This window comes from Nuphar pumila, chromosome 2 (assembly GCF_984573655.1).
Source record: "Nuphar pumila chromosome 2, dmNupPumi1.hap1.1, whole genome shotgun sequence".
Classification (NCBI taxonomy): domain Eukaryota; kingdom Viridiplantae; phylum Streptophyta; class Magnoliopsida; order Nymphaeales; family Nymphaeaceae; genus Nuphar; species Nuphar pumila.
In genome coordinates this window covers 3,925,413-3,942,996 of record NC_143250.1, presented here as the reverse complement: position 1 = coordinate 3,942,996, position 17,584 = coordinate 3,925,413, and the positions used below count along the sequence as shown (strand labels likewise).

At 41.7% G+C, this 17,584-nt stretch overlaps 1 protein-coding gene across 1 annotated transcript; it reads left to right on the top strand.

Moving 5' to 3' along the window:
* Positions 1-885: 885 nt before the first annotated feature.
* Positions 886-17,000, top strand: LOC149844519 (uncharacterized). Its single transcript, XM_089994653.1, has 3 exons — positions 886-978; positions 3,219-3,783; positions 15,989-17,000. Exons 2-3 carry the CDS (start codon positions 3,408-3,410, stop codon positions 16,681-16,683), a joined length of 1,071 nt encoding a protein of 356 aa, XP_089850779.1. The 5' UTR covers positions 886-978; positions 3,219-3,407; the 3' UTR covers positions 16,684-17,000.
* Positions 17,001-17,584: the final 584 nt, after the last annotated feature.

The following is a 17,584-nucleotide window of genomic DNA, read 5'->3' as shown; positions in this document are numbered from 1 at the left end:
AAAAATCTCTTATCAGTATCTCGTTTTGTAAAAGATAATCAATGTTTATTCCAGTTTGATGTTAATGAGTTTTATATAAAAGAATCGAAGAGCGGGACTACTCTCCTAAGAAGATCATTTAAGGGAGGACCATATTCATGATCGTTCGTATAACGTGATAAAAAAGTGTCATCTCCTATAGTTTGATTTGCTAGAATAGGCACAACTAAGTTTCAGTTTTATGATGAAATCTGACATTGGCGTTTAGGATATCCTGTTTTTTATGTTTTGAAAAATCATAAGAAAATTAAAGATCTATTTCTTTTATGATGGATCTCTTGTCTTTACACTCAACAAAATTGTATAGTTGAGAGAAAGCACAAACATGTTAAATTAGGTCTGACCCTGCTATTTTATGCTGGTCTTGATGAAAAATTTAGAGTTGATGCTTTTAAAATTGCAGTTGACCTTATTAATTGGTTTAGGTCAAAAAATTTAGTCTTGGTTACCAAACGCAGTATATCAAATAAACCTAAACCTAAGTCCAAACCCTTTGTTTTCTTAACAGATCACCAAAACTCAACATTCTTATCATAACGAGTCAAAGTCATGACGCCCACTCGGGAAGATGGTTGAGAGACGCTGCTCCCAAGTGCAATGGAGGCCACCTAATTTAGCCCATCGGGCTTCTTGTTCACTGATACACCCCGTCAGGATAGATGATTCATCACCCCCTGGCCCCCACATTCTTTCCCTTTTATAGACACTCGCAATCCCTCCTTCCCTTTCGTTTCTTCCATATGGGACTAAACTATTTTACCTCTTTTCCTTCACCAAAAAACTACCGTGTATTAAAAACAGTTTCTCCTTTTTATGACTTACCCCATTGCTTCAGCCTCCGGGTCTCATAGATCGGGGCGTGGGTCAGACCCGACCCACTGGCGTGCCCTATCTTCTTCAGCTGGGTCTCTCTCTCTTCTCCGTCGACGCTTCACAAAGGTATGATGGCGAGCTCAAAACCTTGCGTTGCTTGTGTTAATCACGTTTTTTCTTTCAGATTATCGTGATTCTGGTGCTTTAGCAGTCAATCGCTTCGAGTTTGGGAGTTTTTGGAGGAGTTTAGCAGATGGGTTTAGTGTTTTGTTGTGATTTATTAAGTTTTGGACTTGATCCCAAATCACCATTCTTCTCTATTAATTGTTTTTTCAATGTACTGTTTTTTTCCTCTTCTTGTTTTCCCAGTATTTTGATCCTTTTTCCTTGTTACCCAAATCCTGAAAATCCTTCTTTTTTCTCATTTTCTCGCTTTTCCCGTTTCCATCTTTTATCGTCGTGGTTATGGGTTTTCTGTTTCTTTGTTGCATATTGGTCACTGTTATTCTGTTTTTTTCTTTCATATTTCTCCCTTTTGCATGAGTTTGTCGTGTGTTCACTTAGTATTTAGACCACCCTATTTGTCCTCTAATACAAATTCCAATATTTATCTCAATTTGTCCTCTAATAATGCATCCAAGTACCCCTCTAAGAGGGTGTTGTGGATTCACCCGCTAATTGGGATAAGCTGGGGTACTTCGTTGTAGTCCAGAACACTATATTCTACAGTATCCCGTTTTCACTTGAATAACTGCATTTGAAGTTGCTCAGTTTGTATATACATGATAGGTGATGATGGATACAGGGATTGAATTTGTATTTGATCTTTAAAGTCAATTAGGAGGCAGGATTTAGACTGATGCATCAATGAAGTAGTGCATTTGATGTGGCATTTGGAGGATTCTAGGTCCAGTGGTGGATACAAAGTGAGGCCTTTTTTGGGGGAAGGGAAGTGGGGATTGGGAGGGAGACATTGGTAGGGAAAGTCGAGTCACAATTTTCTCTTAATGTGAGAGAGGAAATAAACTCATCACATTTGTCTGTGGATGAGTGATTATGTGTTTGATGTATGCGGCTTCTCAAGGAATTACCAGTTCTTTCATAACATAAGTAGAAGGATTGTTGAGATGTTCTAGAACTGTGCAAACAGATATATCAGAATGACCTTAATAATATTGTCAACAATGGTATTGCTGGTTTCTTCTATGCGGTTGCATATTTTTTATACCATGAATTATGTTTTGATCTTATGCATACTATGTATATCATATGCATTTTTTTCTCAAATTTAATATAACACACATGCACGCACTCACACACACACAGAGGCAGAGTCCCTTAAAGCTTTCTAAACCCCTCTGTATAAGCTGAACCATTTGTGTGCTTATCATAAAACATGATGAGACCTGCACCTTTCTAGACAGTTGTGGACAGAACTGTACTGTGTGACTCATTCTGTTGGTTTAGTAGCCATTCAGATTCCGAGTTCGAAGAAGTTGGATTGATTTTGGGAGATTATGGACATCCACTAGGAGATCATTGGTCTTGTCGCTTCATAGTTCATATGATGGTCAATTATTGTTCAATAAGTGGTCTGATATCTATGTGGACAAATTTTAGCTTGTTTGGTGTCGCAAAATGGATGACAAATGGGAAATCTAGTATTCTGTTATTATATTGGAGGGGTGAGACCAGAACTTTAGCAAATGGAATAAGAAATTTGGACTGCCAAAACTCTTGTATTAAATTTTGAGTAGAATTGGCCTAACATGCAATTTGGAAACTGAGAGGGAGGATAACTTGGGGTTTGCCTCCAAACTAGGAGGCCTCTTTCTTCCTTGGTTTGCATCAGCTATAGGTTGACCTGAGTTCAGGTCCATTAGGAAAACCCATGTTAGACTTAATTTTTTCTTCTACACATTCTTCAATTCCTTGATGTGTAAAGTATGCATACTTGATTCACATCCATTTTTGTGTCCGTAGCACTTGACTTTAGCTGGAGTCCTATTAAGAGTTGGACCAACTTGAAGATTCATGAACCCTGAAGCATAGTTTATTCTTCACTGAAGGACTAGGAAGTAGGAACCAGTACGTGCCATATGCTTTCTGGTCAAAGTTTTGGTGCAAACTGTATTAAGAGCACTAGCTTGTGTTGCCGAAACATTCTTTGCATCTTTAATGTCAATTACGTGAAGAGACTAAATAGCATGACTGTTGCCACTGCATATCTTTGACTGTTGATGTTTTAAAGTTACGCAAAAAATCAAAATTTTTATGCTTACCTTTGGCTAGAAAGGTGCACAATCTCTAACAGATTCTTTCCTCCGTTGACTTGCTGGGTTTTTGTTTTTCCCTTTTTTTTGCAGAAAATTCCAGGGAATGCCATCTGAATGTGATTTTCCCACATAAAACATGCCACATCATCTAACCATGTTATTGTATTCAAATTCTATTTATCATATTGAACTCCAATCATCTGCATGATTGATATCTACATAACAGCATATTTTTCTGTAATGTAGAAACTTGATTGTGGCCTTCTGCTTTCCATCATAATGTCTCATTCTTTTCTCTGTTGCCCAAATGCAACCCCAAGAACTGTACCAATCATTCATTCCCGTGACCTTAGCTCATATTCTTCAAGAGCTTTCCCTACTAGGAGATGGACAGTAAATAATAGAATTCAGATGCTGAACTGCTTTGGAGGTCGCAGGTTGTTCCTTGGTTCTTCCTCCTATTCTTCCTGTTCAGTGTTCTCCTTTGACAGAAAGGCTAGAGTTACTACTCATGCTGCAAATGAAGAGGATAACTTGACAGATTACATTGATGAAGCAGAAAGAGAAGCAAGAAGGACAAGTACACTTCCAGAAAGGTTCAGGCATTTAACTACCGAAGCTCCTGATCGTCCTGTTAGATGGCCTTGGTTGATTGGTATGTTTTACCCAAACAAAATTCACAATTTTGTTATTTCTTTAAAAACTGCATGCTGGGTCTGATTTGTGGCTGTTGACATCCATGCAAGCATTTATGTACTTGTAAATACAGCCCAGTGCAATTGCACACTTTTTTGCACCATGGGTTTTACTTGATGAGGATTCCAACATCTCAACATATATATATATATATATATATATATATATATATAGAGAGAGAGAGAGAGAGAGAGAGAGAGAGAGAGTAATGCGTTCCTTAGGCCCCCTTTTTCGTTAGGTCTCATTAGGCCCATTCAAAAATCGTAGGTTAAAGTATGTTTTTTCACGTCTAACACTGTAGATGTGATCTATAGGTTTTGTTTAGTGGGAACCGGCTTTTGGATCACTGGAATCTGACCTGTATACAGGTTTTTCCCGGTGATCCAAAATCAATTGGCTATGAAGGTACTAGTTTTTTTCGGCTCATAAAAATATACTTTTTCATCAAAAAAATGTGATCTAAGAGTCGCTTCCCACTAAATCGAGCATGCTAAACACATCTAACGGTTCAGATCTATCATAAAACACTTAAAACCTCTAATTGAATCTGTCATTTTCATGCCTTTATACTGTTTCAAGGTTTCTCTCAATCTTAAAATACAATACTATCCATACATCAGCTTCATTGTTTACTTGACTGGAACAGTAACTTAATACCATGTAAGTTCTTGGACAGATTTGACTACGGACAACCCTGAGCATACTTAAATGACAGATTATGTCACATGGATACGGCTGCAGATATGTGTATATGGTTGTTTTCATGAAGTTTTCAATATGACTAGCATATAAGGGGACACTATACACAAGCCAAAATGGAGTGTCCATGTGACATAGGTGACAGAGTGAATCCTTCTCAAATTTACCCTTTTTCAACCTAACATAATAGGTGAATGAATCACTTGCACAAGGAATTTACATGATCAAGGGATCTGAAATCAAACATTTTTTTATTGTCTATTATGATCAATCTTTTGTAATGGAAAAAGAAAAAGTCCAAAATCTGTTTTCTGTAGATGCGCTATAGATGTATAGAATAGTTATATGCACATATTTGGCCTTTAGATGACATCTAAAATGTGCATGACCTGTAGATGTGGTTGCAGTAATCTTCTGCTCCATTTGCACTTTTCCTCAGATAGACTGTCAACTTCAGTCTTCCAGATGCTTTTCCTATGTACCATTTTGAGTATGACAGGTTTGAATTGTAGAAGTTGTTAACATCATGCCCATGTCTTTGTGCATGTTCTCATTGTTCTCTTCCTTTGGTGGCTGAGATTGGAAATGACTTTTGGTCGTTGTCCTTAATGTTTTCATCATATTTGGTTCTTACCCCCTCAATCTCATCATTGGCTCTCTTGCCTGTGTGCCTAAGTTACATCATATTCATGCAGTAACCACTTTCATGTTTTATTACATGTAATTTCTTTGCTATGGTTCGTTGGATCATTGGATTTTTTTTTTTAATATCTGCTCTTTTATAGCTTATTAGAAGTGTTTCTAATGTAACACGGTGAAAATAAATGTAGGTGAACATTTTCTTGCCTTAACATCCAATTATAATGCACACTATGGAAGTTCTTTTTTTCTTTTTTTTCCTTTTGTTTTTCAGCTTCTAGTGTTCGTCTATGCCTTTGTATGTTCCATTTTGGATGAGATTAAATTGCTGTCACCCGTGCCATCACTATCATCACACCAGAATCAGACCCATCATCCAAGACACTGGTAATCGACCCTCCAATGAGAGAGAGAGATGCTCTCCGTCACCTGAAAACAAATCCTCACCCTTGCCTCTAGTTGCCAGTGTCCTTGTAACAACACTTCAATGGTGGAAGAACATTAGGAGCCTCAATGATGGAAGCCCTAACTGAGTTGCAGAAGCTGAGAACTTAAGATGAAAACAAAAAAGAGAAGGTGCAAAATTGAGTAATTAAAACTAATAGGGTATGTACCTTCTCATATTCAAACGGAAACCAGGGCAGTGATATGAGTAATTTCCTAATAAGTTAGGTGGCTGTATTAAAACTTTGAATACTTCTATTAAACTTAAATTTTCAGTAAGTTAGGCGCCTAAATGTAAATTTCCCTAATATAAAAGAGCTCTCTCTCTCTCTCTATATATATATATATTGAGAAACATTAGCCTGCCATAATGTGATATGCTTCCAATGCCAATAGAAGGAAACCCCTCCAATGGTATTTAACATTCAAAAAACTGCCAAATAAAATGTCTCTCAAGCCGAAATATCACAAGTACCACCTCGTCCTGAAACCTTTTTTATCTAGCATTAACTTGTAACCATGTGCATCTAAAAGCACCTTTTACTAAGATCAATGTAATTGTATGCAAACCTAGAGCAATAGCATGATGTACCAAGAAGTCCCCTAACACTATTGTTAAGAATATATATATATATATATCATGTTAATGAAAGCAAATTGTATGTTCTTGATGCAGCGAGGGGATCGGCTTCGACGCACTTGATTGCGGAAGATGATGGCACGACTCTCACGGTCGTGCGATGTGCAGAAAATAAGAGGAATGTCCACCGAAAATGATGGCACTTGCTTTTATTTCAATATGAATCTCAATCGAACAATAGGATGAACATAAATGAAATAAAGACTATCAATAGAAAAGGAGTAAAAACCACAAGGAAAACTTCTGACAGAAAAATAGAAGAAGGCTGCTGCAATGTTAAAGATTCTCTCTTTCACGCAACCCTAGAAGAGGGTTTTTAAAGACTGATAGTGGACCCGGGTCTCGGGTCCGATTCTGGACCTGAGACGTCTTCATTCTATAGCTGGATCGGTGACGTTCTGGGTTGTTCCTCGTCTGGAGTAGGTACGTAGGGTCACGTCCCTGCGCTGATGCACCTTACCTGCGATTGGATCCAACTCCTAGGTCTGATCGTCCATCCCCTTTGGATTGGGTTCCCTGGCCATGCCTTGGTCACGTGGTACATACCCGATCTGGTCCTGCTCTGCATCATTCTCCCCTGGTTGGGAAGAAGTCGGCTCTGACGACTTGTTGTCTCCACAGTAAGCATATAGATCAGACACATTGAAGATAGGCGAGATGTGTCAATCTTCAGGTAGTTCAAGGAGGTAGGCATTCAGACCTAGTCGTCGGAGGATCTTGAAGGGACCATATTTCTTAGGACTCAATTTACCATAAGTACCCATTGGGAAACGCTCTGGACACAGGTAAACCCATACTAACTGACCAACTTGAAATTGAACATCACGAAGACCCTGGTCTACGAATGCTTTGTAGGCTTCGTAGCTTTCAACAAGTTTGGCTCGGACCTGTCTCTGGATATCACGCATGTACTCAACGACATCAAATGCGTCTGGGGCTTGGTCCGGAAGACTAGACACAGGTGCTAGATCTACTACATGGGTTGGTGACCGCCCATAAACTACTTGAAAAGGAGACTTGCCTGTGGACCAGTTGATGAAACTGTTATATGCGAACTCGGCTTTCGGCAAGACTAGGTCCCATGTTTTGACATTTTCCCCAACTAGACTCCTTAGCAAGTTTCCTAGGGTGCGGTTCACAACTTTCGTTTGGCCATCGGTTTGTGGGTGGTATACACTGCTGAACTTGAGCTTGGTTTTCAATAAGGCCCATAACGATGTCCAAAAATGGCTCATAAAGCGCGTGTCACGATCTGAGGTGATCGTGTGGGGCAATACATGAAAACGGGCCACGTCCTTGAAGTAGTACGAGGCTACTAACGAGGCGTTGTTGGTTCGCTTACACGGTACAAAGATAGCCATCTTGGAAAATCAATCAACCACAACTAAGATGGAATCAAAATGACGCGAGGTTTTGGGAAGACCCACAATGAAATCTATGGACACATGTTCCCGGGGCCGCTCAGGGATGGGCAACGGAGTATACAAACCACTATTCTGACGTCGACCCTTGGACACTTGACACACTCGACAACTTTGAACAAACTTAACATCTTTGCGCATTTTGGGCCAAAAGTAACGTTCATCTAATAGAGCGAATGTCTTATCATGCCCAAAATGCCTAACTAGTCTCCTTTCATGTAACTCGGAAATCAATTGAAGTCTAAGAGAGAAGGCAAGCACACATAACTTATTACCTCGAAAGAGATAACCGTTATGTATACTGAACCGTGGGTCAACTGTGCTATCAGGGGAGAGACACCCTTCCCAGACCTGTTGGAAATCAGGGTCTGTTGGGTACAACTCCTTGCACTGCTCGAACCCAATGACCTGCACTGACATAGTCATCAAAAAACTATTTTTCCTGCTAAGTGCGCTAGCTACCTTGTTCAGAGTACATGATTGATGGCGAATAGTGAAGTGTACTCTTGCAAGAAGCTGACCCACTTGGCATGTCTAGCACTCAACTTCTTTTGATTATTCAAATACTTTAATGCCTCATGATCCGTGTACAAGACAAACTCCTTATAAATGAGATAATGCCTCCAATAACGAAGAGTTTGTACTACGACATAAAACTCGACATCATAAGTGGAGTACTGACACCTAGCCTGAGTCAACTTTTCACTAAAGAAAGTAATGGGCCTGTGGTTCTGACTCAAGACTGCACCAATTCCCACTTTAGAGGCATCACACTCAACCTCAAAGACTGCGCTAAAATCAGGAAAGGCTAAGACGGGGGCACAAGTCATTTTCTCTTTGATGAGCGTGAAGGCCTTTCTCGCGGTAGACGTTCAATGGAAACTAGTACTCTTTAGGCACTCCGTGATAGGGGCCATGAGGGTGCTGAAGTTTCTCACAAAACGACAGTAGAAAGTGGCTAACCCGTGGAAACTACGGATCTCTCCTATAGTCTTTGGGGTAGGCCGTTCTACAATCGCACTGACTTTGGCGGGATCTGCCTTAACTCTATCAGACGACACAATAAAACCCAAAAACACAACACTTGACGTCATAAACTCACACTTTTTTGGCATTGACATACAACTTTTTCCTCCCTAAAATCTCAAGACCTGACACAAATGACTTAAATGATCAGACAAAGAAGAACTATAAATCAAAATGTCATCAAAATATACGACAAACTTTCCTATACAAGGACGCAACACTTGGGTCATCATATTCATGAAAGTACTCGGGGCATTTGATAACCCAAATGGCATGACTAACCACTCATACAATCCATCACGTGTATTGAATGTCGTCTTTCACTCATACCTCTCCCGGATACGGATTTGGTGGTACCCACTTTTTAAATCAATTTTGGAGAAAATAGAGGCACTGACCAACATATCAAACATATCATCCAACCGAGGAATGGGAAAACGTATTTGACAGTGATGCGATTGATCGCTCTACTGTCGACACACATGCGCATGGACTCATCTTTCTTAGGAGTGAGCAGGGCGGGTACTGTGCAAGGGCTCACACTTTCACGAATAAAACCATTTTGCAGTAACTCCTGAACCTGCCTCAATAACTCGGCATGTTCGGAGGGGTTCATGCGATACGCGGGGAGGTTAGGTAGACTCGACCCCGGGACAAAATCAATGGCATGCTGCACCACCCTCATCGAAGGTAGACCATTAGGAAGGTCGCCTAGCATAATGTCGCGAAACTCCTCAACAAGGGGCGCGATGTCTGCGGGAACGGGTAACGACGTACTCATCGATGACTTAGCCACCAGGGTATAACAATAATCATCCTCCCGACAATGGCTCAAGAAAGACCGTTTAGATAGGTCCGCGAGCCGGGGAACTCGATCAGGCTTATCTACAATCGGAAAACCGATCTTCCTGATAGGGAAAATGACTATTTTATGACCCTTAAAAATAAATGAGTACGTGTTTCTATGGCCATCGTGAGTGGTCTTGCGATCAAACTGCCAGGGACGTCCCAAAAGAATGTGACACGCACTCATAAGGGCTACATCACACCACACCTCATCGTGGTAATACTCCCCCATGGAGAACCGAACTAAACAACGCTGAGTGATAGGAACCTCGTTTCCTCTTTTGAACCATGCCATCTTGTATGGTTGAGACAATTTCTCTGTTTTCAGGTTCAAGGTGGACACGACACTCTCGAACACCATATTCTCACATGCCCCAGTATCAATTATAACATCACATGCATGCTTCTCACAATTGCACTGAGTTCTAAAACTGTTATTCCACAACCATTTTGCAGGGGTCGACTCTCAGGGTGCGGTCAAAACATGACGGATAGACAATAAATTTTCGACGTTTCCGTCGAACTCTACGACTTCCCTCTCGTCATCTCCTTCAACCAACGACTCACCCTCACTTTCACTATCAGACGCTGACTCAACAATACCCTCGACGAAATGGGTGTTCTTGTTCACGGTGGGGTACTTGGACGCGACATGACCTAACTCCTAACACCTAAAACAACAAATGGTAGACTCACTAGGCTTCGCCTTAGATCTGGTATGGTACGCGGGTCAAGACTGGTCGGGTTTGCTAGGACCTACTCTATGGGTGGACTTTGAGTCTTCTTTCCTAGGGGAGCTCGCTCCTCTGGTTGGGAAGCTTGACTTGGGTCGACTGGACTGGTCACTGCGGGAGACTCGATATTCCTGCCTCCTTTTCAATTTTCCTCCACATTCATAACATAACTGTTTGCTTGATCCAATGACTCGACTGTGACACAACTGAAATCATCAGAAATAGCAGGACAGAGACTAGAAATGTACTTCGTGACCTACGGGCGGTCTTCTCGATTTACACTCGCAGGGATAGATGATGAAACTCAGCAGTGTACTCTGCCACAGTACGAGTGCCTTGACTTAGGGTCATGTACTCATTGTAGGCTTTCTCAGTGTGGTCTGACAACACAAACTTGGACTGCATCAACCTCTGCATCTCCTTCCATGTTTGTATGCGCTCTAGTCTCTGCCGCTCCCTCGACCTCTGCAGCTCAACCTACCATGTATGTGCTAGGCATCTCATCCGGGTGGACGCTAGAGAGACACGACGGTGCTCAGCTACAGTGTGGTAGTCGAAGAAAAATTGTATGACATAGGCCCAGTCGAAGAATTGCTCCGCATCGAATCGTCCTACGAACTTCAGAAGGTCTAGCTTCAACCCGTAGGTGGAGGGGTGCTCTGGTGCTCTCTGCTGATGAGTTTTCACCATTCCTGTCGGATACTCGTTCCAGAAAGCGTCGTCATCCAACACTGCTTCATCACCCTTTTTGCGGTACTGCTCGCCTAGATGCTGGTGCTGACGAACTCCAATGACGTGTGGTCGGCGCTCAGGTCGCGCCGATCCCTGCTGAATTTGCACGGCGGTTGTTGGAAACTACCTCGGTCTGGCTTGCCCGTGGGTGGGAACCATCTGTGGTTGGCGTTGTGGCACCAGTATGACATGAGGGCCTACTAAAGGTGGATGGGTTGGTCGGGTCTCGGGCTCTAGGTGGGTAGGAATGGGATAATATGGGTTTGGGTTAGGGTAGATGTAATGGGTTGGGTATGAAACTGGGTTCTGGATCGATGATGGGTTAACAGATTGGGTCTGGTACGGGTATTGGGTTTGGTTGGGGTAATACTGGGATGATTCACCCGATTGGATCGGGATCGGGTCAAAACCTAAGCTATTCGTCAGACCCAGAATGGGATAGGTAGGATCATGGATCGAGTTGTGGTGTGAGAAGGCCTGGTTTGAACTCTATCCTTGATCCATAACAAGATGAGTCTAGTTTTGACCCGGCTCAAATTCAAACTGGAGCTCCGTCTGAGTCTGATATAGGTTTGGATAAGTATCAGATCTATTTTGGGGCTCAAAAGTAGTGGGTTGGGTCTGATTCGGGGCGAACCACAAACCGAACCCAACTGGTAGGTCGGGAATGGGGCTTCGAGACTCGGACCCACTCTCTAGGACCCAAAGGATGGTCCCCGAGATCCGGGTCTGGGTTCCGCTGTCACAAAGTCCGGTCTGGACCCTCTTGGGTTCGGACCCATCCACAGGGGTCCCCCTGCTCCCGCTCGCGGGTATGCTGCCACGGGGCCTCCACGCACGGGCTCAGGAGGGAAAGGGGGGTCCTTATCGGGTCGGGTTGACGAACCCAGGCCTGCGGCAGGACCCAGCGTGACGCTGGGGTCCTGCAGATCTAGCCCGGCCTGCGGCGCAGCCCCCGTGGCTCGAGGCCACGAACCCAGGCCTGCGGCTGGACCCAAAGTGACAATGGGGTTTTGTAGACCCGGTCTGGCCTGCAACGTAGCCCCTGTGGCTCGAGGCCAGGGCGGTAACGCACCCGCGACGTGCGGGTGTCCTACCGTGATCTCCTAGTTCAGCTGGAGGGTACCGGCTGTGTGAGTCGCAACCTCTACCGAACCTAGATGGAGGCGAAGAACCAGTTGCGAGACGGTGGCGCGGATAGAATGAGGGTGTGTCGGCTGGACTTTTTCCTCGAGTATTGCATTCACACGATCAGCTGCGACGTCATCCAACCCCGCTCTCGTTCTTTGCATTGACGTCGCGCGTTGCTCCACCGACGACTCAAGGGCGACGAGCCGACCTTCGATCCCGTCCATACATTTCGACATGTCGGCTACGTCCTTGCTTACGCGTAGCATATTTTCTTGGATCTTCGTTATCATATCAATCATCCGCATCATCGGATCCTCGTTACCTGTTTCCTCTCGCTCGTTCCCGCTTGTAGGATCGTTCCTCGCTTCTTGCACCATGCCGTTGACGAAGGAGGAGGGCTGGAGCTCTGATACCACTTTGATGGAGCGAGTGGATTGGCTTCAACGCACTTGATTGCGGAAGATGATCGCACGACTCTCACGATCGTGCGATGTGCAAAAAATAAGAGGAATGTCCACCAAAAATGATGGCACTTGCTTTTATTTCAATATGAGTCTCAATCGAACAATAGGATGGACATAAATAAAATAAAGACAAACAATAGAAAAGGAGTAAAAACCAAAAGGAAAACTACTGACTGAAAAATAGAAGAAGGTTGCTCTAATGTTAAAGATTCTCTCTTTCACGCAACCCTAGAAGAGGGTTTTTAAAGACTGATAGTGGACCTGGGTCTCGGGTCCGATCCTGGACCCGAGACGTCTTCATTCTGGAGTTGGATCGATGCTGTTCTGGGTTGTTCCTCGTCTGGAGTAGGTACGCAGGGTCACGTCCCTGCGCCGATGCACCTTACCTGCAATCGGATCCAACTCTTGGGTCCGATCGTCCACCCCCTTTGGATCGGGTTCCCTGGCCATGCCTTGGTCACGTGGTACATACCCGATCCGGTCTTGCTCTACATCAGTTCCACTACTAAGTTTCATGTCCCCAGTCAAGATTATAAATGACAATCATCAAAGCCATCCTACATCATACGAACAACTAATTGAAGATGGCATGTATGGTTAAGAATATTATAGTTGATTATTTTTCGTGTATTGCGTGATTATTCAATTAATGTTACCACGTCATGTAATGCATTTGGAAGTCATGCAGATTATGAAGTGTTGTTTCTTCTGCAACGTATGTAATATATATAAATCAAATTTCATGATATGTTCCATTGACCACCGGTATTTCTTGCTCACCAAGCTTCATTATACTCCCATCATTACTTTGTTGCTTACTAAACCGACATTTTATATATTTTGTCTTACTCTTACTCAACTTAAAACCTCTTGCTTCCAATGTCTGTCTCCATAATTCTAACTTAGCATTAACCCCAGCTCTAGACTCATCAATCAAAACAATATCATCAGCAAACAACATACAGCACGACACATTTTCTTGAATTGATCTCGTAAGCTCATCCATCACTATAACAAATATAAAAGGCCTTAATGCAGATCCTTGATGTAACCCAACCGTTATAGGAAAATTGGTTGTCACCCCTCCACAAGTGCGGACATTGGTTACTACTCCTTCGTACATATCTTTAATTATACTAATGTACTTAAGAAAAACACCTTTCTTCATCATTGTCCACCAGAGAACATCCCTAAGTACTCTATCGTGTGCCTTCTCCAAATCAATAAAAACCATATGCAAATTTTTGTTTCTCTCTCTAAATCTCTTAATAAGTTGTCTAAGAAGATGTATAGCTTCCATAGTTGATCTTCCAGGCATAAAACCAAATTGATTCTCCGATATCATGACAACCTTCCTCAACCTATACTCAATCACCCTCTCCCAAAGTTTCATAGTATGACTCATGAGTTTTATACCACGATAGTTTATGCAATCTTGTATATAACCCTTATTCTTATATAGAGGCAACAAAGTACTCTTCCTCCACTCATTAGGCATCTTATTTGTCCGCCAAATCTTGTTAAAAAGATTGTCAATCATTCTAAACTTTTCTCACCCAAGCATTTCCAAGCCTCGATAGGTATACCATCTAGGCCAACTGACTTTCTTGATTTCATTTTCTTTAAAGCCTCTGTAATTTCTTTCTTTTGAATCTTGCGCATGAAGTCACGATTCATCTCATGAAAAGGAATGGAGAAGTCTCTAAGATCCTGAGCATGACTTCCATTAAATAGCTTATCAAAATAATCTTTTCATCTCTTCTTAATCTCCTCATCTTTGACTAAAACCCTTTGTGTTTCATCTTTGATACATCTAACCATACTCAGATCCCTCGATTTCCTATCTCTTATCTTTGCAAGCCTATAAATATCCTTCTCGCCCTCTTTGGTATCCAACTTGTCATAAACCTCCTTATATACCTTATCCCTCGCGTTTTGAACTACTTTTTTAGCTTCTTTCTTTTCTATCATATACTTCTCCAAATTCTCATTATCACGACTATTACTTAGATTTCTATAACACTCTCTTTTAACCTTAATAGCTAATTTGACATTCTCGTTCCACCATGATGTATCCTTATCTAGCGGTGCACCGCCTTTAGACTCACCCAATACCTCCTTAGCCACCTTTCTCATGTAACCCGCTATCTTATTCCACATTGATTCTGAATCCTCCTCGAGACACCAATCAACTTCCTAAACTACCTGCTCTACAAACATTCTTTGTTTAGCTCCTTTGAGTGCCCCCCCACTTAATTCTAGGATTTATCCTATGTCTATCCCTTTTTGCAGTATTTTCTAAATCTAAGATATAAAATTAAGACTCTATGTTGTGTAGCTACACTTTCTCCCGGTATAACCTTACAATCGATGCAACAACCTCTATCTCTCTTTCTAAGTAGGAAAAAATCTGTTTGACTCGTATTAACCCCACTTTTAAATATTACTAGGTGAGACTCCCACTTCCTAAACCAAGTGTTGGCTGAGATCATATCATAGGACAAACCAAAATCTAAAATCCTTTCTCTACTTTCGTTTATTTCTCCTATACCATAGCCTCTATGGGTACTCTCAAATCCATTCATATTAATGCGTACATGTCCATTAAGGTCACCGCCGATGAAAAGCATTTCTCCATAAGATATCCCTTGTACTACTCCATCTAAATCTTCCCAAAATTAACGCTTAATGGAATCATCTAAACCTACTTGAGGTGCATAAACACTAATAATATTAATAATATCCGTACCTAATACTAATTTAATAAGTAAAATCCTATCACCCTTCCTACGGACCTCAAACTACATTATCTATAAACTCACGACTAATAACGATCCTTACTCCATTCTTATTCCTATTTATTCTTGTATACCAAATCTTATATCCCCAATATTCTATCACTTTTGCTTTCTCACCTACCCATTTGGTCTCTCGTAGACATAAAATATCATTCTTTCTCCTACACATAACATCTACTAACTCTACCAACTTACCAGTTAATGACCTTATGTTTCAAGTGGGTAACCTAATTTTATGGTCTTGAACTATCTTCTTTACCCCCACCCGTCCAACAAAGTGAGAGAACCCTTGCCTATTTGACACCACACCCGGGCGCCGGTGTGATGCCTCGCTTCTGGGCGATGACCTAGTAACCCTTGCCCATTTATCACTGCCTCCGGGCCTATAGAGTACAACGCGTCGCTAAGTAGGGAATGCCCCAATGAAATTTTCATATTAGTTCATATTCATAGGGTGTGACTAAGTTTTTATGCTGCACAACACTTTTGCTAAAGATAATTCTTTTCAATGTGATGTTTCCTTGTTGAGGAATAATTTGATTTACCAGGCATGGCCCAAAATAACTTGTTTTTATCTTGTTTATCTGCAGCCATTGTATTTCTTGTTTATGCTTGGCGGACTGTTCTCTGGGAACTTACAAACTGGAAGAAACTTGTTCTTGCTATACCTCGGTTCCTAAAGTACATTTCGCAGTTCATCTTGGCCTTCATATTCCATTATGCTGGTGATCTCATCACTGCTATTATCTGGCAAATTGAGACTGTCCTCTACACTCTTCGGTCAATCTATTTCAGTATAGTTGCAGCTGCTCCGGTACGAGAGCTAACCATTATCATCTTGTTAACATCAGCAGTCCTTGCTACTGCAGAAGCTGTCGTTCCAGACTCTGTCAGTGGCCAGCCTTATCTTCTGACTTTTGCTGGTTTGGTTAGCTTTGGGGCTGTTCAAGGATTACTTCCAGAGGTGATATTTTGGTTGCTTCTCATAGGTATGTTCTGTTTTTCACACTTTGTTAGAAAGAGAGATGTTGTATCGGCAGCCTTGCCTGTGGCAGCATTGTTGGTTGCTATCGGGGAGCCGTGGGTCAGGGGACTTGTGATGCTTTCCTATATGGCTCTTGCTATTAATCAGCATTGGAGGTCACTTGAAAGCAAAGCTGGGGTTGAAGATGTGCCTGCTGTTCGAAGACAACCAATCCCATTGCTTATCGCAGCTTTGGCAATTGGGATACATGTTGCGGCGAAATGGATACGCTACAGGCACTTGACTTGGATGATAGCCTAATGGTGCATGGCATGCTTTTATGGAACAGGTGCCTCTGCTTTAGTGATGAAAGGTACTTAGATTAGGAGCCATGGTTAGCAACAATTATAGGTTTGAGTAGTCTACACTCGGTGCACAATGAGTTGAGGATGAATATCCTATGCCATGGTGTGGTCTATATGTGTAGAAATTTTGATAAATTGCTCGCTATGCATGTGAGCATTGATGTTTTTTCTTGATTCAAATAGTCTACCTTCTGTGGATTGAGCTTTGTACTGTTGCATTCCTAAACCATCCATTAGAGAGATGATGTATGAAGAAGATTAGAGGTTTAATTATGTGGGTGGTCCTGTGGTTTACTTGTTTGGTAGCTTAGATCTTATGTTGATTCTCAGTGTGACAGTCTTGGACTGAATCTAGCATGTTCAGCATTGAAATTAAAAGCTTTGGTCATGTGGGTGGTTATTTTCTGTATTTGTCTCGGTTTTAGCATGTTCTTGGTTTTAATAATTGCTTTTGTAGGTACTATGAATGCTTTGGAGTTAGAGCTTGTGCTTTTGACCTTTTTTTTTTACAAATCTTTTTATTATAATTTTCTGGGTTTGGGTTTTACCAATCGAGTTAGGTTCCACTCATCCCCCATCTTCATACCCCTCTTAAATCTTATGATGCAAGTTGTTTTAATCAAATCTGACCTTATAGATGAATTCAGTATGGTCAATTTAATAAGAATAGACCCTTGATCGCATTTTTTTGACAAAAAAATATGATTTTTTAAATGACAAAATTTTGTGTTTTGTCAACCATTGATTTTTGAATTGCCAAAAAATCCTGCACACAAATCAAATTTTGGCTATTTAAATGTTGATATTCAGTAAATAAATGATGTAGATCACATCTGCTGAGTCTGATTTGATCAAAA

Excerpts from the sequence above, each read along its gene's own strand:
- LOC149844519 (XM_089994653.1), top strand. The coding sequence starts at position 3,408 with ATGTCTCATTCTTTTCTCTGTTGCCCAAATGCAACCCCAAGAACTGTA. Across the intron at positions 3,784-15,988 it reads TAGATGGCCTTGGTTGATTG|CCATTGTATTTCTTGTTTAT; the intron begins GTATGTTTTACC and ends GTTTATCTGCAG.